This window comes from Chenopodium quinoa, unplaced genomic scaffold (genome assembly GCF_001683475.1).
Source record: "Chenopodium quinoa cultivar QQ74 unplaced genomic scaffold, ASM168347v1, whole genome shotgun sequence".
Lineage (NCBI taxonomy): Eukaryota > Viridiplantae > Streptophyta > Magnoliopsida > Caryophyllales > Amaranthaceae > Chenopodium > Chenopodium quinoa.
Genome location: NW_018742733.1, coordinates 4,373,022 through 4,399,525, shown reverse-complemented (window position 1 = coordinate 4,399,525; position 26,504 = coordinate 4,373,022). Strand labels below are relative to the sequence as shown.

General features: G+C 41.3%; 2 protein-coding genes across 2 annotated transcripts; one reads left to right on the top strand and one right to left on the bottom strand.

Moving 5' to 3' along the window:
- Window positions 1-516: 516 nt before the first annotated feature.
- Window positions 517-7,244, bottom strand: LOC110723958 (GTP-binding protein BRASSINAZOLE INSENSITIVE PALE GREEN 2, chloroplastic-like). The gene is given in 4 exon segments (XM_021903373.1): window positions 517-1,034; window positions 1,622-1,789; window positions 5,649-6,488; window positions 6,490-7,244. Coding segments are annotated over 4 exon segments (1,773 nt in total). The 5' UTR covers window positions 6,910-7,244; the 3' UTR covers window positions 517-689.
- Window positions 7,245-21,174: 13,930 nt separating this feature from the next.
- LOC110723955 (sodium/hydrogen exchanger 4-like) lies at window positions 21,175-26,465 on the top strand. Its single transcript, XM_021903371.1, has 14 exons — window positions 21,175-21,836; window positions 22,983-23,101; window positions 23,200-23,297; window positions 23,384-23,443; window positions 23,540-23,586; window positions 23,680-23,868; window positions 23,971-24,017; window positions 24,107-24,173; window positions 24,406-24,506; window positions 24,666-24,767; window positions 25,109-25,262; window positions 25,350-25,412; window positions 25,532-25,615; window positions 25,792-26,465. The coding sequence occupies exons 1-14, from the start codon at window positions 21,666-21,668 to the stop codon at window positions 26,053-26,055; spliced, it is 1,566 nt and encodes a 521-aa protein (XP_021759063.1). The 5' UTR covers window positions 21,175-21,665; the 3' UTR covers window positions 26,056-26,465.
- Window positions 26,466-26,504: the final 39 nt, after the last annotated feature.

Below are 26,504 nucleotides of genomic sequence, written 5' to 3'. Positions count from 1 at the left end.
TACGTCTCATCAATAATTATTTAAAAATTACTATGCAAATAGATATAATAAAATATATATACCATATGCAAATATGCATAAGGTATAAAGACCGCCTATAATAATTCTCTTTAAAGGGCTAGCCATCTGCGCGCATCAATAAGAATCCCTAGTTTATACAAAGTATTGTTTCATTTCTAAAACTTAAAAGAAAAAAAGAGTGAGGGTAGAGCTGTGAAAGAAGATGAAGGGATTTAGTTAAATGTGTGTGTGTGTGTGAAGATTATGGGATATGAAATGACATATTAGTTTAAATTATATTTAAAGTATATGACATGAAAAAACAATTTTTATTATAATGTGTACTAATTAATTGAACTTTATTTTATTATGATGAAAATGAAACACTTCATTTTTTTTCCTTGAATTTGGAAGTTGGAGAATGCAAAAAGACTTAAACATAAATATTAATATGTTATTAAGGGTGACATGTGGCATATGGGGTAATGAGTGACTTGTGATGCCATGTGTCATATGAAAAATTTGTGGTTTGTGTTTTTAAATATTAAAGTATAGATAACCTTATTTATTTTCCCTCAAAAAAATAACCTTAATAAGGAGATAAGGAATGGAGTCAATAGACATCAAGTCACCATAATTGATAATTCTCAATTTGTTTACTCCTAATTTTTTCAAAAAATTATACAATTTTAGGATTTCAGATTAGAGCAGGCTTTTTTTCTTTTCCCCTCTTTCCCTTGATTTTTCAGTTTGTTGGAAGTTTTGTCTGCCTCGGCAACAAGTTTTGAGACACTAAAGCCGGCAACTTCAAACTGTTGTGCTCTATGAGGAAGAAGGGAATTTCGGAGAACAACATCAACTCCATCGTAAGTCCAAGCGCTGATGGTTGCCTCCCCTTTGATGCAAATGGCAAACCAGCCCACACCAGCAACTGCAATATCAACAGCACTTGAATCCCAACTATTTCCTCTTATCTGAAAATCCCGTTTCACCCAGCTACCAAGCTCTTTATAACGATTCTCTCCTATTGGTGGCTGAAGCAAGGGCACACGTAGAAGGTATAAAGATCTCACGCAGAAGCATAACACAGAAATAATAGGAAAACAGATGACAGATGTGAAAATAAAGTTTATGGTACAAAAAAGGATTATACCAGAAACTAAGTATAGATTTATGCTGTAAAGTAGGATTTTTAAAGTATCTTAAGAGCTAACATGCAAAACTGCAAAAGCAAAGATTGAGTGATATATATGGTATATTGGTATGTTAAATTCTCCTAGCTTTGCATTTGATAAGATATTTGATGACTTCAAATAGACAACTTCCAGCACAACAAGTACCCAATGCCCAAACCCCAAGCATGCACTTATAATTTATTTAGTTCGGATACTAGTCTGCTAAATATAATTTCCATCGCGTCAGATAAAGTTAAAAGTTTGCTTCATGTTTACACCGTAGCAAATTTTTTTTTAAGAAAACCTGGATGACAATCCAAAATGATCATACATACCAATCATAGACATAAAAATAATAACAATAATAATAAAATAAGGAACATAAACATAACACAAAACAGACTAAGATACTACGACATCAGGCATAAAGAAATAAGCATACATACCTGTAACTGTCGACCAAAATGATCTGTTAGCATTCTATCAGCATTTTCTGTTTTTCCCATATGCAATGGTAACAGAGGGGAAGCCCATACAGTAACATAAACAGAGTCTGCAGCCAATTCTTCAACACCTAGCCTTGCAAGCCCAGCTATATGAATTGTATGACCAACCTGTAGAGATGAACAATATTATTGAACGAGGCACATAGACTTGCAGATACACATCAATAAAACTCATGACACTCGCACGCTTTATATATATATATATATCAGTCAGCCAATTACAGCAACATCATACGGCAGTGCGTTCAATGAAAGATCAACAAATTAGATATGACACAAATCCAACGGCGGCATTAAATTTATTACAAATTGATATCCCGTCATTTGTGCATCCATAGAACTCGTAGTAATTATGTTACACTGTAATAAATCAGTGATGCTTGTAAGCGTCAATCATACAACACTTCCTTTGTTTTCCTTTGTGATCTACTTTTGCTTCTACTGTTCTACATCACAGGTATACAGCTACTGAACTACTTCGTATAAGACAATTTTACATTTGTATAAATGGAGGAAAAATATACAACAACACATAGCTAAGAATTTACTCATATTTTACAGCCAAAAAAAATATAAGGGAAGAAAAGTACTAGACACTACAGGAACCAAAATCAACAATATTTCTTTCTTGGTGGCATGCTAAGACAATAACACACACCATTCACTTTCTATGTAAACATAGGCGCATCAAGGAAGACTATGAAGACCAATCTGTCATAATGACTCAGAATTAAATGGTTATTAATCCACTGCAAGGTGCAAACCCAAAACTGAACTCTGATTTAGGGTTCATATTAAATCCAAGAAGATTGCTAGCTTAATCCAAGACGGAAATGCTTCAAGTGCAGAAGAAATTGGGCATTCCAAAAATAAAAAAAAAAATCTCCTGCGGCAAAGAAGTTAATAATGGGAAGGTTTGGAAGGTATAACCTATCCTGACATATAAAAACCCCAAGAATGGCTATTTAAAAATAATGCACATGCGTACATCATCTCAAACCTTGGCAACCTGTCATGGAAACCTCTAATCAGATGCACCTACTGCAGTACCTTAGAAGAAAAATAATAATTAAAGATGTGTTTTTCAGAATACTCCTTCTCTACGCAATTATGCCATTAAATAAAAGATGTATTTTCAGAATATTCCTTCTCTACTCAATTATGCCATTAATAATGCCAAGGTTGTAACCTGAGAGGTTGAGAGTCATAACATAAGTAGTTACCTTGCACTAAAGACCCACCACCAAACTGTCCTGTTTATGACCCCCTTGAATCAGGATTATGGTCAACACTAATGCCTCCTATATGGGTACATCGAGTGATAAGATACACCAGAAAATTTAAGAAGCAGAACAAGAAACTGGATGCTAGGATTGTAGCAAGAAATTCTTCCCTGCTTGACTGTCAAAACTCTAACCATAAATGTTGCTCCACAGATTGCCTTTACTAAACAGAGAGTGTAAGAACATACTTCTTTCAAATTGTATAGACCACAAATATGCTTAGAATTGAAGGGCAAGAAAGGAGCAGAAAAAAACAGCAATATGAATGGAAGCTGGGATCTGAAGAAATGCTTGGAGAAGGTCATAATTTAGCCAGTTGCTCAAGAAACAAGCAATGTAGGAAACAAAAGGGCCAAGGATGCTTGGAGCTCCAATATATTACAGAGCACGATTTTCAATCAATTTCCTATGCATGCTACAAATGCTTTAGATAAGACCTAAAAGGAAGCAGCCTACATGCTAACACTCTTATTATGTTGTGCATTTCCATTGTTGTAACTCAAAAAAGAAGAATCTGAAATCACAGGTTACGCTAACCCTTGCTCCTCATGTGGGAGGAAATATGAGGCATAATGATCCCCCCAAACCTAGATATCATTTTCCAACCCCCAACATAAGCTTAAAAACCCATTTGCTTTTCTATCTCATACTCTTTTGACGCCATCACGAGTAGGTCATCATCCTTTGATGAGCGGGCAATCAATTTTTTTTGGTGATACCCCAAACAAAGTGCAGATTTTAGGGATGGGATAGCCCCTTCACAAATGACCCTCAAAGAATGTAAGATTGTAACCTGTAACTAGAATGCTGATTGCTGAAGAGTTTTGATGACAGATGAGATCTTTTGCATTCTTAAGTTCCAATGTTCATGCAGTAGTTGTATTAAATAGGAATTTTGCAGAGAGCAAAGCAAAAAAATAATGAACGAATCTTATACGTATGAATTAAACGAGTCTACCCTTTTGTGCATGTATTAAATACTGGTGAATGGCTGTAACATTGCTATTACAGCCTAAGTAAATGAATGAAAATTCAGGACGATTTACTGCTCCTAAAAGTCTAGAATACATCTCAAAACATATTCTTCAATTGCCTTCCAAACTTATTCCCATAGTGCCAACCGACCACCTCGCAAGTATCTCAGGGGATTGAGTTAATGAATTGCCTGAAGAACACTTATACAGGGTATATCCCAGAAAAGATATCCATGAAGTAAATCATGCTCCCATGTGGGCCATGTCTCAGACTAAGTAATTCAGGTTTGTGATGGTTTGACAAATAATAGTAAAAAGTGCACAAAATTCTACTCCTCCAGGATTGGCATTGATGCTCAAGTACAGCTAGATGATTCATCTCCTCTTAGGCACCAAATATTTTGATGAAGATCATTTTTCGATTTTCCATGAGAAAACTTTCAGAATATAGGAAAATGGGAGTGGAAGGGAGAAGATGAATGGGAGGAAGTCTAATACTTCTTTTCAGAAAATTATATTCAGCAAACTGCAGAAAATCTATAAAGCAGTATGATTAATAAATACTAGTAGTTAGCAGTTTATCTGGTTCTGACTCAAAGACAGTAGGGTCATTCGCTTTTACAATTTTCTATATATCTAGCTCAGTGATTTTGTATAACATACGGACATCGACACTTTATATCTCAAGAAAGCTGGTCATAAGCTGAGATTGGTGAAGGCTGATATCAAGGATGGGTTATAGGAGAAATTTTGATTGGACAGTGCTTAGTCTGGAAATAATTCTATCTACACCCTAGATTCCTTCTCACCTGTATACTATATAGCCAAAAAGTCACAAGCTTCTCTATTTCTCTATCATGGGGTGGTCTTCAAATATCTAAATCCCAAGCACTGCAGCACCATCAACTAGACACAAGAGCACTATGTAGAGTAGACAAATGGAATTTTACAAGGTATAAATGACTTAATGAAGATCTATGAAATGGTTTGAAGGTATTTCATGTTTTGAGCTAATCAGATATGGTTTACGTACTTTGAACTTGACAAAAATAGATAACATAAGAAAAAAAAGATTTATCTATGTTTGTGGCGCTTGCTAAGTTGCTACATCTAAGATCTACAAACATATTCACTTTGATGAGTAATAAGTTTTGGGGCACTGTCCCTACAAAACAAAAATTTCAAAGCAGTAGATTTTTCAAAATACTTGGCATTCTTATATCAACAATGTCATGTATTTGAGTTAATTAATAGTATTACACAAAAATCACATGAATTTCATTAACATGGCCAATCAGCACAATGCTACTTTATACAATTTTTTTTATTTTTTTTCAAAAAAATAGCCATATTATTCTACTACAGTTCATGTCCTACCATAATCACTTCCTAATTTAATTGTTTTGTTTTAACATTAATCACATAAACTAGCCTGGTCATTAAGTATGGATACTGGTCACACTACCAACTTGTATCTAAACAAACCGGAAAAATGTCAAAGTCGGCTTTCTACCTTTCTTGTTATACAGTTTGTAAAAATAATCCATTCACCATCATCGCCAAATTTATGCAAGACATAGAAAATACATGCTCAGAGGCCACTATGATTATCATTGATGCCGTAAAATGGAAATAACACACAACAAATGATTTACCGCATAAAATTTTACAGCAAAAACTCACTATTGAGATATATAATTTGTCACTCACCTTGATCCTGTAAGTCCTCGGCTTCAGCTCCTTATTGATCTGCACGAGCTTCTGTTCATCCCTTGTCAGCCTAGTAGCTATGTGATGTGGATGAAGAAGCCCCGGTGTATCAAGCAACTTCGCCTTCCCAGGAAAGATTCCGTCCAATCTTATGATCCCCAAGGTAGTCCCAGGTACAGGTGCCTCAGTTATAGGTGCTACCTTCCCAGTTACATGCTTTCCTATTGCATTTATCAATGTAGATTTCCCAGCATTTTGAGCTCCTATTGCCCATACATTTCCTCTTGGCCCAACCAATCTTACCACATCATCAATCAAATTCTTTACACCCCAATCTCTCACAGCACTAACCATATGCACACTAGTCAACTTATTTGCCCCACCCTCCCGAGCCCGTTGCCTAATCCAATGCTCCAACCGAGTAGGGGACAACGAACTCGGTAACAAATCTAGCTTAGACAACACCAACACCATTCTAGGAACATTCCCAGACTTCCCTTCCTTCCAGGCCATTAAATTCTCATCAATGGTAGCTGAAACCAGCTTAGCAACCTTTTTCGGGAACGTCCCGTCAAAATCACCTGCATCAACTACCATTATAACTACAGACCTACCCCCTGAGGCTGTTGCCAGCTTCCTACCAACAGTATGATCAAAATCAAAATCTGGCAGTAAGTTTTCCAAACTAACATCCTTAACCTTACCATAATGCCTTAAAGAATGACACCTAGCACAAACAACAGGTTTTTCACATAAATTAGGGTTTAAGGGAGGGTTTTGGGTCTCATCAAACTCATTAAGAACACCCCTTTTGAGGGAATCCGATGCCTCGGGTTCATCAACGACAAATTTTCGATTAATTGGCAATTTGTAATCTGGGTTTTTTCGTAGCAGGCGTAACATAAAATCCAGGCAAATTACGGTCTAAATTCTGCATATGAACACCACAACCAAGGCAAATTTGCAGCGTTTGAGATGCAATTTCATCAAAATTACCTTCTCTAATCAATTTCAGAGATGGGTTTTGCACAGAATTTGATGAATAATTTTTTATAATCTGCAATGCAAATGAAGAACATGGCAGAAATTGAAGAACAGGGTTTTGAAAACAGGGGTTTGTTCTATGAACTGCTACACTTGCTACAGAATTACATGAACAAGAAGATGAAAACTTTGAAGCAAATTGATGAGATGAATTGAAGAGATAAACAGAAATCAAACGTTTAAGCTTTTTTGATGGACAGTAATTTCGAGCTAGCATTTTGTTACAAATGAAGATACAAAGATTGAAGCAACTAAAAAAAATCAGTCCTTTTTTCTTTGTAATAATCTAAGTTTTCATGGCAGAAATTTTGCTCTCTGTAGAAGAGTAATGCTTGTGTTTGTGTTGGGTGGTTGAAGGCGGCGTTGGTGGCTGATGCTGTGGAGTGTGCGCAACATGTAATGCAGGTTAGGAGTCTTAGGACTGTTGCAAGGTTTTGATTTTTGGGTCAAAAATCAAAATAGCCAAACGAGTCGTGGTTCAATTATAATTTTTTGGGTGTTGTCGGAGTTAGGTTGAGACATAGCACCGTACCATCGAGCAAAGAAAGTCAATTTGAATGTTTCAGTCGGGTTTGGTGAACTTGGGTGGACTCTAATTTCAAATTTGAATCATGTTAACTTATTGTGTTCATGCAAGTTAAAATCTGAGTTGGATGTTTTTCGAGTCAATTTCGAATCAGATCGATCGCGAGTTCGCGACAGATTTTGACATCTCTTACTTATTGTGTTCACGAGACCATATTGGTGTTAGGCAAGTAAAACACGATTTTTTTTGTTAGTTGTGTCTAATTATAGGCTTATTTTTGCAAAATATGATGAACAGATTGAACACGTCTTAACACTATACATAGTTAGGCAAAAGCCACATGAGTGCATGACACTTCCTAATAATGTGAGCATATGAGTCTTGTTATGCTTAGAGAGCTCATTTTTAGTTTGTTGCACGATTTGTGCCAAACGAGCCTAGACAACCATGAGGGCTCAACACCCGCAAAATCATCCATAAAAATTTTATGATAGTATTTGATTTAATTAAGTCGTATTAAAAATCAAAGGGAAATTCTCAATGGTAGCACTAAACTTTTTAATTTTTTCAGTGGTAAATTGCAAAAATTCTTATTATCATTGATAAACTTTAATTTATTATAATTTTCAATGGTGAACTTAATGAAGCAATTTAGTTAATATTAAACCATGGTTAACATCTTTTTAGTTGAAATCATAAACCATGGTTAGTTTTATTATTTTTTTTAATAAATAAATTAAATTTAAAAAAAAAATTTAAAAAAAAACCCACCCCCTTCCTCGAACAACATTCACCACGCCGGCGCCGGCAACCCACCTCATGCCCCAACCCATTTCGGCGCCCAACCACCTCCCTGACCGGCGCCTCGGCCTCCCCAGCCCGCCGCGCCTATCCCCTATCCCTGAAACCCACCTCCCTTTTCCCCGAAAACCCTAGAAACCACCCTCGAAATCCCCCATCCGACTAATACCCCACCATCAAAAACGTTAATCGGGCTTTTTCCACCTTCGAAACCGATTGGTTTCAAAAACCACGGCCTTCGTCTCGAAGCAGCGTCGTTGAATTTCGCCACAAAAACCGATGATTTTGTCCTGATTTTCGCCAGTGATTTTTCGATGGTTGTTTGGGTCGTGGGTTTGGGTCCGATTTGGCGAAGGAAAGGGAATTAGGAAATCGGGGAAGGGGAGTCCGAAAGGAGAGGGGTTCCAGGTGTGGTTGCGGATTTCAGGGATAAGAATGAAAGGCTGGCGAATTTCGGGAGTGGGGGATGAGCGGCTGGCGGTTTTCAGAGGTGAGGGATGAAAGGTTGGTGGTTTTCGAGGGTGGAGGGTGAGCGACTAGTGGTTTTCGGGGGTGGGGGGATGAGCGGCTGGCGGTTTTCAGAGATGAGGGATGGTCGTCGGTGTTAAGGGGTTTGGGTGCCGGCAACGGTGGGTGGAGTCGGCAATGAAGTGCGGTGGCGCTGGCGGAGGGGAAGGGGCTGGGGTTGGCTTGGGCACCAGTGGGTGGGGTTGGTTTTTTTTTTTTTTAAATAAAAATAATTTAATTATTTACAAAAATATAAAAACTAACTATGGTTAATGAGTTTAAATTAAAATAAGTATTATCTTTGGTAATCAAAATTTAGGTTTACCAAAGATAATAAATTTTTTTGTAATTCACAACTGAGAAAAGTAAAAATTATGGTATTACCAAAGAGAATTTCCCAATATCAAATTATATTTGTTGAGTATATATACTTTTTGTAAGATTCTCATGCAAATTCGGATGAAGATGCATGATGTGTCCATGTGGTATTTGTTTCGGGGTTTTCTGATGTCCTGCGGGAGAGTTACAATTCCGAGACTGGAACCGGACGCCTGTACCTGCAAAACAAACGGATGCTCCGGATGATTGGAGATCTGCCTCCGACGGTCAAGTTAGTACTTGATTAAGGAGTAATTAATGCGGAAATTAAAGTGATTGGGTCTCTCTAGGTGAGAGAGTTTAACGTGTGTAATCTGCGTGTTTTTTTCTCTTAATGAGGATTAAGGGAGGTATTTATAACCTCGGGAAACGTGCCAATCTAGGTTTAGGCTAACCTTGGGCTGATTGGGCTTCCCTCGGAAGTTGGGCCTTGGTGACCAGTTATCCCAGGTGTCATGGGAAGGACACATGTCGTGTCGTAATTGGTCCATAGTGGACGGGTCATTGCTTGACACGTGGCAGGCTCCTATTGGCCCATGTGACGGACACATGGCGGAACCTGATTGGTCCACTTGTCAGATGGTGATTGGTGGAAAAATCCCCTAATCATTTGCCCCTCACAGGTGGCACGTGACTGGTCGCGTGTTACCTGTGACAGGTATCACCCTGTAACAGGCGACGGCCTGCTACAGGTGTCACTCGGCGAGAGGCCGAGAGATTCTCCCGCCAAAATTTTGAATTCTGGAAGTGACCCTTCGCCTTCTCACTTCGCCTATATAAAGGAGTGTTGACTTCGGTCATTTTCACACTTGAAAACTTTGTGAGAGAACATTCGGACCCCTGAACTTGCTCTGACATTTTGGACCCTTTCTGCCTACCGCCTGCTCTGACAAGCCGACTGCAAAGGATTTTCAGAACTTCATCAATCGTCACTCGTTCAGGTAACCGTCGGTTCTCTTACTCTTAATTTTCTCTTTACTTTATTCTTTTTTTGAAATGGCACCACAGAAGCACACGACACGACCTAGGTTAGTGATCAGTCGGTCACCGGGGACGGCTGAATCTAGGACTAGGAGTGCCGCCTGCCCTTTTCTGGACCCATCTTTGCCCTTTATACAAAGTCCGACTGTATCTGTGTCTATGCAGAGCATGATGGCCAGAACAAAAAAGACTGCCAGGATCTCAAACTCAGACGGCTCCTCCCACAGGGTGCCGATTAGTGAAACATCTGACCAGGCGCCAGATGTGGAAGTGAAACAAAGCGGCTTGAAAGCCGGCAGTTCTGAGGGAGGAGTCAAAGTGACCCCTTCCCATTTTACAGTTGACAATTCTACATTCTCTCGTGCTCCTTTTAAAGGAGAGGAGGCGGGCCCCTCTGGGAGAGGGGAAGAGTCGTCCTCTTCGGACTCGTCAGAGGACGATTCCGAGTCTAGCTCTTCTGGCCATGCTTCTCTGGACACAGAAGAGAAAAACAGTCGCCTACAAGAGGCGAGGCTTTCTCACGCAGTTGAGAAGGGGGACGATTGGGCGGAGCCATCCGCCTCTCACCAAGAGCAAAATACCCCCTACTACTGCACGGTACGTCGGGGCCGGATCACAGCCATGCAAGAGAAAGTGGAGAGCTTTATCGCAAACCACACAATGGGCCCCGGCTTTTTAGTGTTTGTGCCGGATCCAGAAGACACAGTCGTCTGGCCGGCTGGTACCAGTTATGATGGCGCCTGCTTTGGCTGCTACGAGGCGGCCATCAAGGCTGGGCTGCGCTTCCTACTACATCCGGCTGTTCAGCGGATCTTGGATGGGTATGAGTTGGGGTTATGGCAGTTAGCCCCGAACTCCTGGGTCAACGTACTCGGCTATGTGGCCGGGTGCGAACTGCATGGGGTGAAGCCGAACTTCGAGGCTTTCGCCCACACGAACTACCTCAACCGGACCCCTAAGGCAGGCGGTACCGGCTGGTATTAATTGACGAGCCACAGGGGCTACCTCATGACGAGAGGTAAAGCAAACAAATGGAAGGACTGGCGGAGCACCTTCCTTATTATTGAGAGTTCAGACACAGAGCTGAACAAGCGCTTCAACAGGTGGAACAGGAATCCGCCCCTTCTTGCAGGCGGCCGCAGCATGCCGCCTGTTCCCCCCAAGGCTAAAAAAGAGATCCTAGATAAAGGACTCTTCAAAGTAGAGTCGAAGGTGAACTCTACTTCAGGGGTACGAGAGCAAGTACCCCTGCACTGCGTCCCGAGCTTCAAATGGCTCTACGACGAGTACTTTTTGGCCGCCTGTGGCCTCAGCAGTCGGTGCTCAAGAGGTAGCCGGCCTGTCGAATACTCTGTTGTTCCATGCATTTCGTGTTATGACTTTTATTAACTTTGCTATTTGTTTTTGCAGCGGACGCCATGAGCAAAATTACCGCCTCCAAGACTGCGGCGGCCATGTTGCGGGCCTCCATCATGCAACAGTCTTCAACCGACTCCCCCAACAAGGGGGCACCCCTGGTGGGCTTCGAACCTTTCACCCTCTTTTTGGAGTTGTGTTTATGCATATACTGACTCTTTTCTTCTTTTTTTTTTTTAGACGGGCGCTCCAAGAGCTTCTTCTTCCCAACAGCCGGACCCCAAGGCCCGGAGGACGACTGTTGCGAGCTCTCCTGGTTCTGCCAGGAAACATGTGGCGGCTGAGAAGCAGCCGACCACTTCTTCTAAAACTCCAGCTGGGCCACCTAGAAGTATGAAATTATCCTTGTAAATGTTAGACTTGCTCCCTTCTTTACTAGGTCTAATCCGTTTGTTTATGCTTGATGCAGCCGGCCCTCAGGAGCCTGACTTGGTCGAGGTGGCCAAGTCTATGATCAAGGCCGTTCCTCCAGCTGAAAGGGAGGCGGTCAGGGGTGTCGGCACCCTTGACCTAGACGGGATTGCAGGGGTCCTTGCTGAGGTATACTTAGCATATTTTTGAGTATTTGAATTCCAGGACGCCTGTTTTCTTTTTTGTTTGGAAACTGACGCCTGTTCCCCTTTTTACTTAGGCCCTGCTCCGAGTGAACGGCCTTCGCAAGCCGCTTGACCGGAAGAACAAAGAGGTAAAGGCTGCAAAAGCTATGGCCGCCTCTGACTGTGATAAGGCAATGTTTCAAATTGCCCAAAATGAAGTTCTGACCATTGATATTCTTTATTATCAGGCGCAGGCTACCGCCGCTATCCGGGCTCAGTTAGAGGCGGCCCAGAAGAAGAATAGCGAGCTGGAGGCAACCATCAACAACCTCAAGGCCGAGCTGAGACCTCTTCGCCAAAAGATGTCCTCATACGAAACCTTGGAGAAATCCTTGGCGAGCGTAAAGGTACGCCTGGTGACCCAGGAGAAGAGTCTTACTCAGGAGCTCTCGGAAAAGGCCGAGCAAGAAAAGAAAGAGCTGGTCCGGGAGATGATGGAAGACTCTGCTCAAATCCAGCGCATGACTTGGGGCCGCCTCTTCCCCAATGCCGACTTTGCCTCATGGGAAAAAACGTACCGCCAGTGTTCTGATAGATATAATCAAGAGATCCTGGCGGTTGCTGAGGAAGAGGCGTTGGAGGAGGAGGAGCAACCGGTAGTGGCGCTTGTGCCGCTTGGGGGTAATGCATCAAAGAAGGATGCAGCTGAAGCCGAGTCCAGCAGGAAGAGTGCTGACCAGGCAGCAGCTGCTAATATTGAAGATCTGCCCCCTTCTTAAGTTTTATGTCTTCTTTCCACGGCCTGCGTGCCGTTTTTTTGTATTTACACGGCCAGGGGGCCGGGGCTCTGAATATTTTGCCGGTCTTTAATGACCGGCTTCTTTTTAATGAATTTTTTTGTTTTGCTTCAAATTTGTTCAAGTATTGAATTATTCTGAAATCCAATTGTACACTATACCGACTGTTTTACATGGCCGATAGTTGCAGACAGGTACGGATAGTTAGTCACGCCGCCTATGCCCCTGGACGACTGGTTGTCTGTTTCCAGGCTAGACGATCAGTCGGCCATTTATCCAATCGGTATTCGAACCATCTCAAAGACTAGATTGCCTTTAAGCAGGCGGTTCTGTTCTTTGTAAAATTAACCAAGTAGGAAAGTGGTTTCCTACTTGTCATGTTTTTAGGCTAGAGACTTTAGGCCGTCTGGGCCGACTGTATGAACACCTTTTTAGTTTCAAACTAAATTTTTTAGGGAGTGACCAAGTAAACATGATTGTTACCTAATCGCCAAGTAACTGAGTAGTAGAGGTATCAAGCGGTGGGTACCGGTTTTTCCCCTTTTTTCGCCAATGTTTTTTGGCTTTTAACTCATAGGTTGTTAACTTAGCAGGAGTAGTGGTTGAGATCCCCTGTTTGCTAAAAACAGGCGGACGACTCATACCTTTTAGGCTCCATACTAAGTTTGAGAGAGTGACTATGAGTTAACTTTGGTGTTACTCAGTCGCCGTCACTCCTGCTTGAGTAGTAAAGGTACCAGGCGGCGGAGGCCGGCTGAACCTTTTGATTCGCCAATGTTTGTTGGCTATTAACTCAAGAGGTACCCCCTGCATTTATCCCAAGTAATACAGGCGGTCATCAGACTCAGATACCAACTGCTACCACTGGTTTAGTTAGTGATAGAGTTATCCTTGTCTCAAAAACGGCTACGTGGTTGCCCTTGGGGACAGTCGTATAGGTGCCGTGTAATTAGTTTATAGAGAAATGTTCCACCCAAAAGGGAGCTTCTCTCTGCGACGAATTTCATCCGGAGGGATGCCGCCGGACGCCTGCTATGATGTTGGGACAGGTCGTATTAGTTTAGAGATTGGATTAGTTGGCTTGGCGCCTGGTCTGATCATTCGGCCTGTGGCCTTGGTTAGTTCTTGGTGAACGTAGGTGCTAAGTAAAAGGAGGGTAGCCGCCTGTTTAGGCACAGGGTCGGCCAGGCCCTGATCATTTTTAGTTAAGTATAAGGGGGGTGGCTGTGTGTTTGGAACCAGTCGGCCCTCTTCTATGGAGAGTAGCCGACTATATGTCCAGACGGCATGCCCCTATGGTGATAGAGTAAAATATTCAATGGAGAGTAGCCGACTGTAAAGGTACAGGCGGCATGCCCCTCTGAAGATAAGAGAAACACTTAATGGAGAGTAGCCGACTGTTTGTTAGTAGGCGTGCCCCTCTTTGTACAAAATTGAATATTAAGTATGCAAACTTTTATTAAGTAGTCCTTGACTATTTATATCATTCAAAAGAAATATTTCTTAAGATTATCTACATTCCAAGTTCGAGGCAACGGTTGGCCGTCTGGTGTTTCCAGACGGTAGGTACCGTCCCTGACCTCTTCACAGATTCGGTAGGGTCCTTCCCAGTTGGGAGTTAGTTTGCCAGACTCATTAGCCCTTCCAACTGCTTCCATTTTCCTAAGTACAAAGTCCCCCACTTTGAGTGGACGCCTGTGTACTTTTTTGTTGTATGATCTAGTCATTCTCAGGCGGTAAATTTCATGGCGCAAGACAACATTGCCTCTTCTTTCAGGAAGTGAGTCTAATGCCAGGCGCATGGCTTCCCAGTTTGCCTCTTCGTCATATAACATTACTCGAAGAGTCGGCTCGTAGTGTTCTATTGGAAGAACAGCTTCCGCACCATAAGTTAGGAGGAATGGAGTTTCTCCAGTCGCCCCTTTTTCAGTTGTCCTAATGGCCCAGAGAACTTGTGGTAATTCATCCGCCCATAGGCCGCCTGCTCGTTCAATCTTTTTCTTGAGACCGTCTGAGATGATTTTATTAAAGGCTTCTACCTGGCCGTTTGCTTGTGGACGGCCGACAGATGCAAAGTAGTGTGCAATTCCTTGGTCACCCAACCAGCTTTTGAGAACAGGCGTCTCAAATTGGGGACCATTATCAAAAACCATAGACATGGGAACCCCGAACCGAGTGATGACATTTTTCCAAATGAATGAAATTACATCCTTCGTCTTGATTCCCTTTACAGCCTCCGCCTCTACCCATTTAGTGAAGTAGTCGACGGCAACAAGCATGTACCTCCTTCCGCCTGTAGCAGGCGTATATGGACCCAGAATATCCATGCCCCACTTAGCAAACGGTAGTGGGCTATGAATGGTAGTGAGGTCAGTAGCCGGACGGTGAATTAACTTGCCAAACCTTTGGCACTTGTCACATTTTTTCACCATCTCCATTGCATCCGCTTCTAAAGTAGGCCAAAAGTAGCCCTGCCGCCTTGCCCGTTGAGCAAGCGTCCTACCGCCTATATGGGAAGCACAGTAACCAGAGTGAAGATCGTCTAGTATCTCTCGTCCCTTTTCTGGAGTAACACACTTTAAGAAGGGTTGAAGGTACCCCCTTTTGTGAAGTTCTCCCTTTATTATTTCAAAACTGGTTGCTCGTTTTTTCAGTGCTGCCGCCTGTTGATGATCATCAGGCAAGGTACCGTTTGTCAGATATGCCCTGATTTGATCCATCCAGGTTGAGCTTCTGTCTAGGATTCCAATAGGGTCTTCCTCGATGCTTCTCTTCTCCATTACTTCCCAAAAAACAGTTCGAGGAGTATCACAGGAGGCGGATGATGCTAATTTTGACAGTGCATCCGCCTGGTTGTTTTCTGATCTCGGCACTTGGGTCAGATGGAAATCCTCAAGGGAGCCGACTGCTTGTCGGACCGCCTGTAAATACTTGATCATGGCCGGATGGGTTGCTTCGTATTCGCCATTGTACTGACTCACTATCAATTGTGAATCGGAACAGGCGTCTATTTTTCTTGCCCCTGCCGCCTTGCACATGCGGATTCCGGCTAGTCTAGCTTCATATTCTGCCTCATTGTTTGAGGCCTGAAAACTGAAGCGTAGAGCATACTCGTACCTGTCGCCCTCTGGCGACTGACATATGACGCCTGCTCCACAACCATTTGAAGTAGAGCTTCCGTCCACATATACCTTCCAGACCTGGTCTGTAACTTGAGAGTCAGGAGGACGAGTCATCTCAACAATAAAGTCAGCAAAGGCTTGCCCCTTCACTGCTTTTCTAGGCTCGAAAGTAACTTTGAGGCTCTGTATTTCTATGGCCCATTTGATCATTCGGCCTGACGACTCCATGATGGTAAGTGGCCGCTTGATAGGTTGGTCTGTATACACGACGACTGCATGTGCCAAAAAGTAGGGCTTCAATTTTTTAACAGCCATGAAGAGTGCAAGACCAAATTTCTCCACTAAGGGATACCTCAACTCGGCATTTTTCAGTACATGACTGACAAAGTAGACCGGGAGCTGACAACCGTCTCTTTCAGCAAGGAGAACAGCGCTTAACGCATGATAAGAGACGGTCAGGTACATGTAGAGTACTTCTTTGGGCAAAGGGCTGACCAGCCTTGGCAAGGAATGCAAGTGAACTTTCAATTTCAAGAAGGCCGCCTCAGCATCCGGCCCCCATTCAAACCTTGCCTTTTTCTTAATTGCCTGGAAAAAGTATAGGCATTTGTCGCCTGATCGGCTTAGAAATCTTCCCAAGGCCGCCAGACAACCTGTTAACTTCTGAACCTCTCGGATGGTACGAGGCGACTGCATGTCGATGACCGCCTGCACCTTCTCAGGGTTCGCCTCTATTCCTCTCTGATTGATAAGGAATCCGAGAAATTTCCCAGACTCAACTCCAAAGACACATTTCTTGGGATTGAGCATGACATGGTGCCGCCTGAGTGTGGCGAAAGTTTCTCGAAGGTCCGACAGATGATCTTTTTGAAGTTTAGACTTGACAATCATATCATCAATATATGCCTCGACATTTCTCCCAATCTGATCAAAAAAACACAGTGTTTATCATCCGCTGGAAAGTGGTCGGGGCATTCTTAAGACCAAATGGCATGACCGTGTAACAGTATAACCCCTGATCAGTGACGAAGGTCGTCTTCTCCTGATCTTTCTCCCATAAAGGAATTTGATGGAAACCAGAGTAGGCGTCCATAAAGCTCATCAAAGCATGGCCGACTGTTGAGTCGACCAGGTTATCAATTTTAGGCAGAGGGTAACTGTCTTTGGGGCACGCCTTGTTTAAGTCTGTGTAGTCTACACACATTCGCCAGGTGTCATTCGGCTTTTTAACAAGCACCACATTTGCAACCCAGTCTGGGAAGTAACATTGCCGAATGAACCCTGCATCAAGTAATTTTTTAACTTCGGCGGCTGCCGCCTGACTTCTTTCTTCGCCATGGTTCCGCTTCTTCTGCCGTACCGGCTTCTTTTTCGGATCCACGACCAGTTTATGTACCGCCAGATCAGGACTAATGCCTGGCATTTCATGGACTTCGAATGCAAAGATGTCCTTGTATTCTTTCAATAGTTTGTGAAAGTCGTCACCCAGGTACCTTAGAGCAGTCGTCCCAACCGTGATTGTTCTGTCAGGACGCGAGTCATCTAACATTAGGTCCGTATCCTCACCAGCTGGCTGAGGGCGGAATTCATCCGACCGCTCCTCTGCCAATGATTGTTATTTTCTGTCTTTTCTTGCGGCCCCTGTCTGGGATGTCTTTCTCTTCTTGCCGTCTGCTTCTTGAACAGGCGCACTCTCCTTGACATTGTCAAGGTCTATTTTTCCACCGCTCGACATAGTGGCCATAACAGTGGGCTTGACATCCGAGAGATAGCACTCTCGGGCCATCCTTTGATCTCCCCTTAGGGACCCGACTGTTCCATTATCCCTCTCAAACTTGAGCAACATAAGAGATGGGATTATAACAGCCTTGGAATTATTCAGGGTTGGTCGTCCCAGAATCATGTTGTAGGCCGAGAGTTCTTCTACTACCAGGAACCGGACTACCATGTGTCGTCCTTCCCCTTTTTCGCCCAGGCGGATGGGTAAATCCACTCGTCCCACTGGGTGGACGACTCCTCCTCCAAACCCTACTAAAGGGTGGGATGCCGGTTGTATGCAATCAGTATGATATTTTAGCTTCGACAGACATTTGCTACTGATGAGATCTGAGGAGCTTCCGGTATCTATGAGGATTCGGCCTACTCTCTGGTTGGCCACTTTACATTCAATAACGATAGGGTCATCATGCGGCCATCTTACCCCTCCTAGATCTTCTTCAGTGATGACAATCTCAGGAAATGAATATTTGGAGGGTCGTTCTTGGTGAACGGAATTTACATCTAACCGTCTGATATTGTCTTTGTTGCCCCTAATAGTGGGGCCGCCTCCTGAGAAGCCGCCTGCAATGGTGTAGACGACTGCATCATCTGTATCGGAACTGTCGGCCTGTTGATTCTTTTTGGCCGACTGCTTTTTCGAGGAAGTGTTCCCCGTAGATTTCTTGACATAAGTGTCAAGATCACCTTGCTCAGCCAGGCGGTCCAGATACCGCATGAGACTGATGCATTCATTGGTGTGATGACCAACATCTTCATGATAATCACAGAATTTTTCTTGGTTCCGGTTGTTTGCAGAACCCTTCATGGGGACCGGCTTTTCAATTGAGATCCGTCCCTTGATTTCCTTTAGGATAAATTGGCTATCCTTGTTAAACGCATACTTTGGGGAGTATGGTTTGAATTCTTTTTTCTTTTTCTGGGCCGGCTGTTTAGAGGAATCAGCCGCCCAAACCTCTTTTCTCTTCTCGTATTTGTTTGACGACTGTTTCTGTCGTCCTTCTCTTTTGTCGGACCTTCTCCCGTCTGACTGTTTTACCGTACTACAAAGATCAGTCGCCTGTATATAAGCTTCCGCTTCAATCAAGGCCTCTTGAAGAGTCGCCACCCTCTTTCGGACCAAATCAAATTTGAAGGTCGACCCGTCTTTGAGACCTCTGAAAAAGTCAGTATAGGCTACTTCATCCGATAACCCTTGAATCTGTATTCTCATCAGGTTAAACCGCCTGATGTAAGAACGAAGCCCCTCCTTCTCGCCCTGCTGAATTGTTCCTAAATCAAGGGTCGTCTTCTTCGCAGGGATGTTCATGGCGAAGTTGGAGGTGAATAAGTAAGCAAGCGTCTTGAAGCTATTTACACAACCAGTCGGCAGGTTGCCGAACCATTGTTGTGCGATTCCTTTGAGAGTCGCTGGGAAACACTTGCACCAAGTGGGATCATCCAACCCTTGAAGGTACATCAGGTTGGTGAATGCCATCAGATGGTCTTCTGGGTTAGTAGTGCCGTCATAGGCGCCTACTAATACATTTTTCACTTTGGCCGGCTGAGCGGCTTCAGTAATTTCCTTGGAGAAGGCCGACGGCTGTTCACCAAGTCTAAGCAACCGTAGCTGCCAGTCCATAGGTTGGACGTTTTTTGCTGCATGTCCACCAAACGGAGGTGGCTGTAAAAAATACTGTTGTTGCGGTACAAACGGTAAGTTTGGTACCGCCTGGTCGCTATGATAGCCGAACTGACGGGAGGTGCCGCCTGACTGACTCTCATGATACGACTGAGTATGCCTCATCGAGGTATTTCGCAGACTGTCTTGGAAGTTTGAAGTAGAGGCCGACTCTGACAATCGGTCACTCTTCTTCTGCTCTAGCAGTAGCCGAGCGTCTGTGTATGCTTTCCTCGACCCGTCCGCCTGAATATGACGAACAGGTTTCCTATTTCCTGGAGTAGGAAAACGGTATTTTGTGAAATCAAGGGCAGGTGGCTCCCGCTTCCTAGATTTAGGATGAGGGGTCGCCTCTCGCCCTTGAACTGGCTTCCTCTTCTGTGAAGTGGAGGGTTTCTTAGCCGACTGCTCCTTGTCCAGAGCAGGCGGCTTCTTGTTGATCAACTCTTGAATTTCTCCCTTGAAGTCCCTCATGAAGGTCATGAGTTCGTTCCTTGTGATGGGAGCAGACCCATCAGTCGGCTGTTGCCGAACAGGCGGTGCGCCTGCTGGCTCGCTTCCTGTATGAAGATGTTCCCGTTCCCTCCTTTCGGTATGACGGGTACGTCGGGCCCTTAGGGTCCCGTCTGAAGCTGTGTGAGCTTCAACTTCAAATTCAGTCTTAGTATCGTGGTCCGACTGAACTAGAGGGTCGTCCAGGGGACGTCTCTCTTCAGGAGTCGGTACAAACGTGGATGCCATCTCAGAAGTACTCTCCCCACAGACGGCGCCAAAATGTTTCGGGGTTTTCTGATGTCCTGCGGGAGAGTTACAATTCCGAGACTGGAACCGAACGCTTGTACCTGCAAAACAAACGGATGCTCCGGATGATTGGAGATCCGCCTCCGACGGTCAAGTTAGTACTTGATTAAGGAGTAATTAATGCGGAAATTAAAGTGATTGGGTCTCTCTAGGTGAGAGAGTTTAACGTGTGTAATCTTCGTGTTTTTTTCTCTTAATGAGGATTAAGGGAGGTATTTATAACCTCGGGAAACGTGCCAATCTAGGTTTAGGCTAACCTTGGGCTGATTGGGCTTCCCTCGGAAGTTGGGCCTTGGTGACCAGTTATCCCAGGTGTCATGGGAAGGACACATGTCGTGTCGTAATTGGTCCATAGTGGACGGGTCATTGCTTGACACGTGGCAGGCTCCTATTGGCCCATGTGACGGACACATGGCGGAACCTGATTGGTCCACTTGTCAGATGGTGATTGGTGGAAAAATCCCCTAATCAGTATTAATTTCCTTAAGTTGAGGTCATTTAAAACTTAAAATCAATTATGGTACATAAATATTAATTTTTTTCCTCATTTTATTTTAGGAAATTTTGACTTTTACCACCAAAAAAAATCAAAAAATTGTTTTTTACCACCATAACTTCTAAAACTTTTATTTTACCACCAAAAAAATTTCTAAAAATTGTTTTTTACCACCAAACATCAAGAAAACTGTTAAATCTAACGGTTTTAAAAAAAATCCTTCGAATTTTGTGCGCAAAAGATGTATTTCATAGGTTTAGGGGGGCACTTTGGCCCTACGAATTCAATTTGAGGTCAAAATTGACAAAAAATGATCGAAAATGCCTCGTTTTGTGTGTTCACGCAAATCGAAGTTTTTTAAACACGTAAAACGAGGTATTTTCGATCATTTTTGTTAATTCTAATCTCAAATTGGTACCATAGGACTAAAGTGCCCCCCAAAACCCCTAAAAAGCTTGTGTTTGACACAAAAATCGAAGAATTTAAAAAATTCCGTTAGGTATTTGACGACAGGTGGTAAAAAACAACTTTTAATTTTTTATTTGGTGGTAAAATAAAATTTCTAGAAATTTTGGTGGTAAAAAACATTTTTTTAATTCTTTTTTGTGGTAAAAGTCAAAAAATCCTTTATTTTACTTATTTTAGATTTAATTATAAGAAAGGAGTAAATTCTAATAACATATAATAATTTTATGTAGATAACTCAGTTTGATAAGATAACTGATAAGTAAATAAGTTTGAATAAATTCAAATAAGATAACCTCAATCGATAAGATAAGTGAAGTTCAGATGAGCCAATATGTTATACCGAACTGTTCTGGAGTAAATCTTTTCGAATTCAATGGATTGGGCCTACCCTCTTGGCAACCTTGACCAAAACTATAAATAAACAAAGATAAACATTGAAAATTGGAACATGAAATTTAGGATTACATCCAAGAGATCAATAAAAACCTACTATAAAAGTAGGCAAATGAAACCAGAAAATGACAATAAACACCTCTCATAAAAATACCACGTAACACAATATCACACAGTCCAAAGTCCAGATGTCAATATAGAGCTTGAATTTCGCTCTTCTCTACCTTTAACAATACACAATTATCTCCTATATTTTTTGCACACATACATTCAATTAATCAAAAAAAAAAAATCTCAAATTTATAGGTGTTTTTTATGGATTTGTTATGGGAAAAAGGAGTGGAAATAGCAAATATGGGTGAAAGTGGGCATGCACAAGTAGTGCCCATTTCAGTATTTGTGGCTGTTCTTTGCTTTTGTTTGGTGATTGGTCATTTGCTTGAAGAAAATCGCTGGCTCAATGAATCTATCACTGCCATTGTCATTGTAATTACTCCTATATTCATTTTGTTATTTGTTACATTGATTTAAATCATACAAAACTTATATGATATGATATATACTTTGTACATATTATAAGTAATTTGTATTTGTTGGGTAGGAGTATGTAAAAAAAAAAAAAAAAGGGTTGTTTTGATCATGCTTGACAAATTTGCATGTGGGTAGTTGTTATGTTTCACTACTTGGGTCGGATTTACATATATGGGTTAACTGTTTCGGACATTCATGTCCGAGTAACATATAGGGTAGTAGAATGCACATTTATTTAAATGTTTCATATTTACACTAGCTATGTACATTAGATGTTAGGGACTAGAAAGTGGAATATTGTGAATGTATATTTGTGTATGGTGCTCTAAATGAATAAGACTAAATTTGAACAAGAAATAAGCCGAACATGCTATATGTAACATTAGATGTTAGGAACTAGGAGGTGGAATGTGGTGATCTTAATAAGTATGACTAAATATGAACAAGAAGTGAACCGAACATGTTGTATACACGTAACGATACATTATTATGTGTGATAATGATGGTGTTCGTGTTATATGGTACATATTCATTTGGAGCAACAATGTAACATTCTAGGAGTAGTAAACCTTTTGTTCCAATGACTATACCTTAAGTTTGGTAGATTGATCCAATTGAAACCTTACTTAATGTTTATAATGTCATTTGTTAGATGATTTGTTTAGCCTGTGTTCATAAGTTCATTGATAAGTTTTGTATTAAAGGAATTACATTATCAGAAATTTTTTAGTCATTTATAATATGATCTGCCCAAGAAGTTTGTGACTTTAAGAAAATTGTGAGTTGCAAGAAATGAAAGAGAAGAATGCAATTTTTGTGTGTGCTAAGAAATAGAGAAGTTAACATATGATAAAACTAGAGTTTAAAGGCTTAGTTATGCCTTGAATGGTTATACATTACAGTTGAGAGAAATGAGACTAAAGAATTTACGCGTTGTTCCTACAATGGCCATCAAAACCTCTTTAAGCCGGACCAACCTTAGTGATTACTTTTAGAATTGTCATTTCATACACCAAAACATATATAGGAACCTTCTTTGCATTTTTTCATATCTATCAAGCATGTTTTTCAAGTATTGATGAACTTTTTGCCTCGGTTTAGGGATGCTTGACTGGAATGATTATATTGTTCATAAGCAAGGGGACAAACTCTCACATATTACGGTTTGATGAAGAACTATTCTTCATCTATCTCCTTCCGCCGATCATCTTCAATGCAGGGTAATCAGTCAGTCAGTGCACTTGACTTCATTGATAATATAGATAACTACATTCACTAGATTTACTGAGGTGCCATATATTGCTTGTACTTGACTCAGGTTTCAAGTTAAGAAGAAACAATTTTTCCAAAACTTCTTGACAATTATGCTTTTCGGTGTAATTGGTGTCTTTATCTCAACAACCATCATTTCTCTTGGTAATATGCAGACCCTCTTATGCCTTTGCATTTGGCCTGAAAATGAATTTTTCATTAAGTCATTCCTGCATGTTTTCGTCTGTTAGGTAGCTGGTGGCTGCTTCCTAAAGTTGGATTTGCTGCGCTAACAGCACGAGACTACCTCGGTAAGCTTTATGTTCCTTTTAGTCACTTTCATGCTAAATTTCCAGTGATCTTTTATGTTAACTCACTTATCTTTTTGTTTTGTACCTTTAATTCAGCTATTGGTACTATTTTCTCGTCTACTGACACTGTGTGCACACTTCAGGTCAGTACGTACATTGATCAATTTAGCGCCTTTTAAGTGTGATGATGTAAATTTTCATAAGCATCAGTTCTAATAAGTTTCTTTTGTTTGAAGGTTCTTAATCAAGACGATACTCCTCTGCTGTACAGCTTAGTTTTTGGGGAAGGGGTTGTAAACGATGCAACATCAGTTGTTCTCTTCAATGCAATTCAAAAGCTCAATGTGAAAAAAGTTGGTGATTGGACACATGTTCTTGGAAGTTTTCTCTATCTTTTCTTCGCGAGCACTGCACTGGGGATTGGTGTAAGTTTAAACAACTTGAAATACTTTCTCAAAGTATATCCTTTGTTTCAGAAATTGTTTGTCTGACAGATCCAATTCTTAACATTTCTTCTATTCTTGCAGACAGGGCTTCTGACTGCATATGCTCTTAAAGCATCGTATTTTGGTAGGTAAGTGTTCTGAGCTTAAAACCATTTCATACCATAATTTAAGTTTGGTTGGCAGTCGAGTTAAAAGTATGTTACTCATCTCTTTACAGACATTCCACAGATCGTGAAATCGCCCTAATGACTTTGATGGCATATCTTTCCTACACATTGGCAGAGGCAAGTGCATATTTTTGCTCAAAGTTGCGAGTTTGTTGGTTATCACTCAGATATGCATGATTCTATAGCAATTGCTCATGTCTTGATAATCGTTTTATAACTTGTTCCTTTTCATTTCACTACTAAACATGCATATATCATATCATGCTGATCTGCTTTCTTTAGTTACTACCTTATACATGTATATCATTAAAGCTTTATGCTCTTCTGTGTTTCAATTTGGCTTTTGCAGCTAGCAGAGCTGAGTGGAATTCTGACTGTCTTCTTCTGTGGTATCGTAATGTCACATTATGCGTGGTATAATATTACAGAAAATTCAAGAATTTCAACAAGGTAGACAGAACAGTTTTCATCTAAATGTTATTGCAGTCGATATGATTATGTACTTAAGCTCTTTCCCCCCTAAAAAAGTTCTGCACTCTAGAGAAAACCGGAAGAGAATTCTACATGATTGTGTTGGTGTACTTTGTCACTTTTCTCAAACTTTTGCAGGCACATATTTGCAACCATGTCATTCATTGCCGAGACCTTCATTTTCCTTTACGTGGGTATGGATGTTTTTGATATGGAGAAATGGAAAATGACCAGGCTGAGGTACGGCGACTTCTTTATTTTATGCAACTCAGACTAATAATTTCAATTTATACTGCTACCAAATGCTTCTGATTCTAGCTTGTTTTGATCATATACATGAGCTATATGATTCCTTGTTTTGATTAGTATGCTATTGGAATTAATGCATCAATTCTTCTGCTTGGACAATGTTATTCGATATTTTTGAGTAAAGATATATCACTCTCAGGAATCAGACCATTTATGCATTGGATATATAATCTTTATTTAGAATAGTTAATAATCCAATCCCAAGTATCAACTAGGGGTGCCTGTCTGCCTGATACATTTGGTTTCCAATGTGTTTTCATTGTTACCTGCAGCATTTGGACATTGTTGGGCATCTACGGTACCATCGTATTTCTTATTTTACTTGCTCGTGCTGCTTTTGTGTTTCCTCTATCCGCTTTGTCCAATCGTATGAATCGAGAGAAAGAGAGATCTGGAAGAAGATCATCCATTACATTTAAAAAGCAGGTAAGCTTCTTGTTAAGTAGCTAGATTTCCGAGTTATGTATTTAAAAACTTGTTCATGCTTTACTAGTTCACCTCCCTGCTGTGTAGGTAATTATATGGTGGGCTGGACTTATGAGAGGTGCTGTCTCAATTGCCTTAGCATTTAAACAGGTTCATGTTTATCCTATGCCAGTTCAATTCATAGCCTTTCTAACTTAGCTCTCATATTCAATTGCTTTGTGATATACTTTGCTGATTACTGTGAACTTTATTATGTTTGAACTTTGAAGTTTACATACTCCGGTGTAACAATGGATACGATCAATGCTACAATGGTTACCACTACCGTGATCGTTGTACTCTTTACTACACTGGTAAGCTATATTCTTTGTTTGAACTCTACCAAAAATTGTGTTGTGCTTCAGTAACTTCTGTTAAAAACACTGATTGTTTTTCTTGTAATTTCTATCTGGGAAAGCGCGGGAAAAAAATATTAACATAAACGGGGAAGAAAAATAAATCTCAATCAAGTTTTTCTTTGCATCCACAGGTCTTTGGATTTTTAACAAAGCCACTCATATTTTATCTAGTCCCGCATTCTCCCACCCAAGAGCCCAAATCTCCTAAAGATGATCTCACCCTACCAATGCTTTCAATGGACGAATCTACTGCTACAAATCTGAGTCGGGCTAAGGACAGTCTATCAATGCTGTTTGAAAGACCCATTCACACTATACATTCATACTGGAGAAAGTTTGATGATGCTTATATGAGACCATTCTTTGGCGGGCCAAGTAACAACCAGCGAAGGTGAGAAGAAACAGCATCTTCGCTGATTTACAATTGGAAGCTAGTCGAGCTTCAGGTTCTGATTGAGCAATTGCAGTCCAGATAGTCCTGTGAGAAACAAGTCTTTATTTCATTCAGGCTTTGACAAACCTGCATTGCGGCTGAGGTGAGGTGAGAGTAATTTGCCTTGCTCAATGAAACAGTTTCGGGTGGACATGGTGCTTGGGGCAAATGCAGTCCTAAGAACAAAGGCTAATCCGTTGATTGCTTGCCCTTGGTGGGCTAGTTAACCAAAGTTTGATAATAATTTAATAAATGTTTTTTTTCATACTTCCACATTGCTGTCATAAATCATACTATCATAGTATATATTCATATGAAAGTACAAATTTATAATGCTTTTTCGAATATGACAAGGTCAATATGATGTTTAACTTTCACAAAGCGACATTTTGATTTTATTTATTTTTCGAA

Coding starts and splice junctions, on each gene's coding strand:
- LOC110723955 (XM_021903371.1), top strand. CDS start 21,666: ATGGATTTGTTATGGGAAAAAGGAGTGGAAATAGCAAATATGGGTGAA. Junction 23,298..23,383: donor AACAACCATCATTTCTCTTG/GTAATATGCAGA, acceptor TTCGTCTGTTAG/GTAGCTGGTGGCTGCTTCCT. Junction 23,444..23,539: donor AACAGCACGAGACTACCTCG/GTAAGCTTTATG, acceptor CCTTTAATTCAG/CTATTGGTACTATTTTCTCG.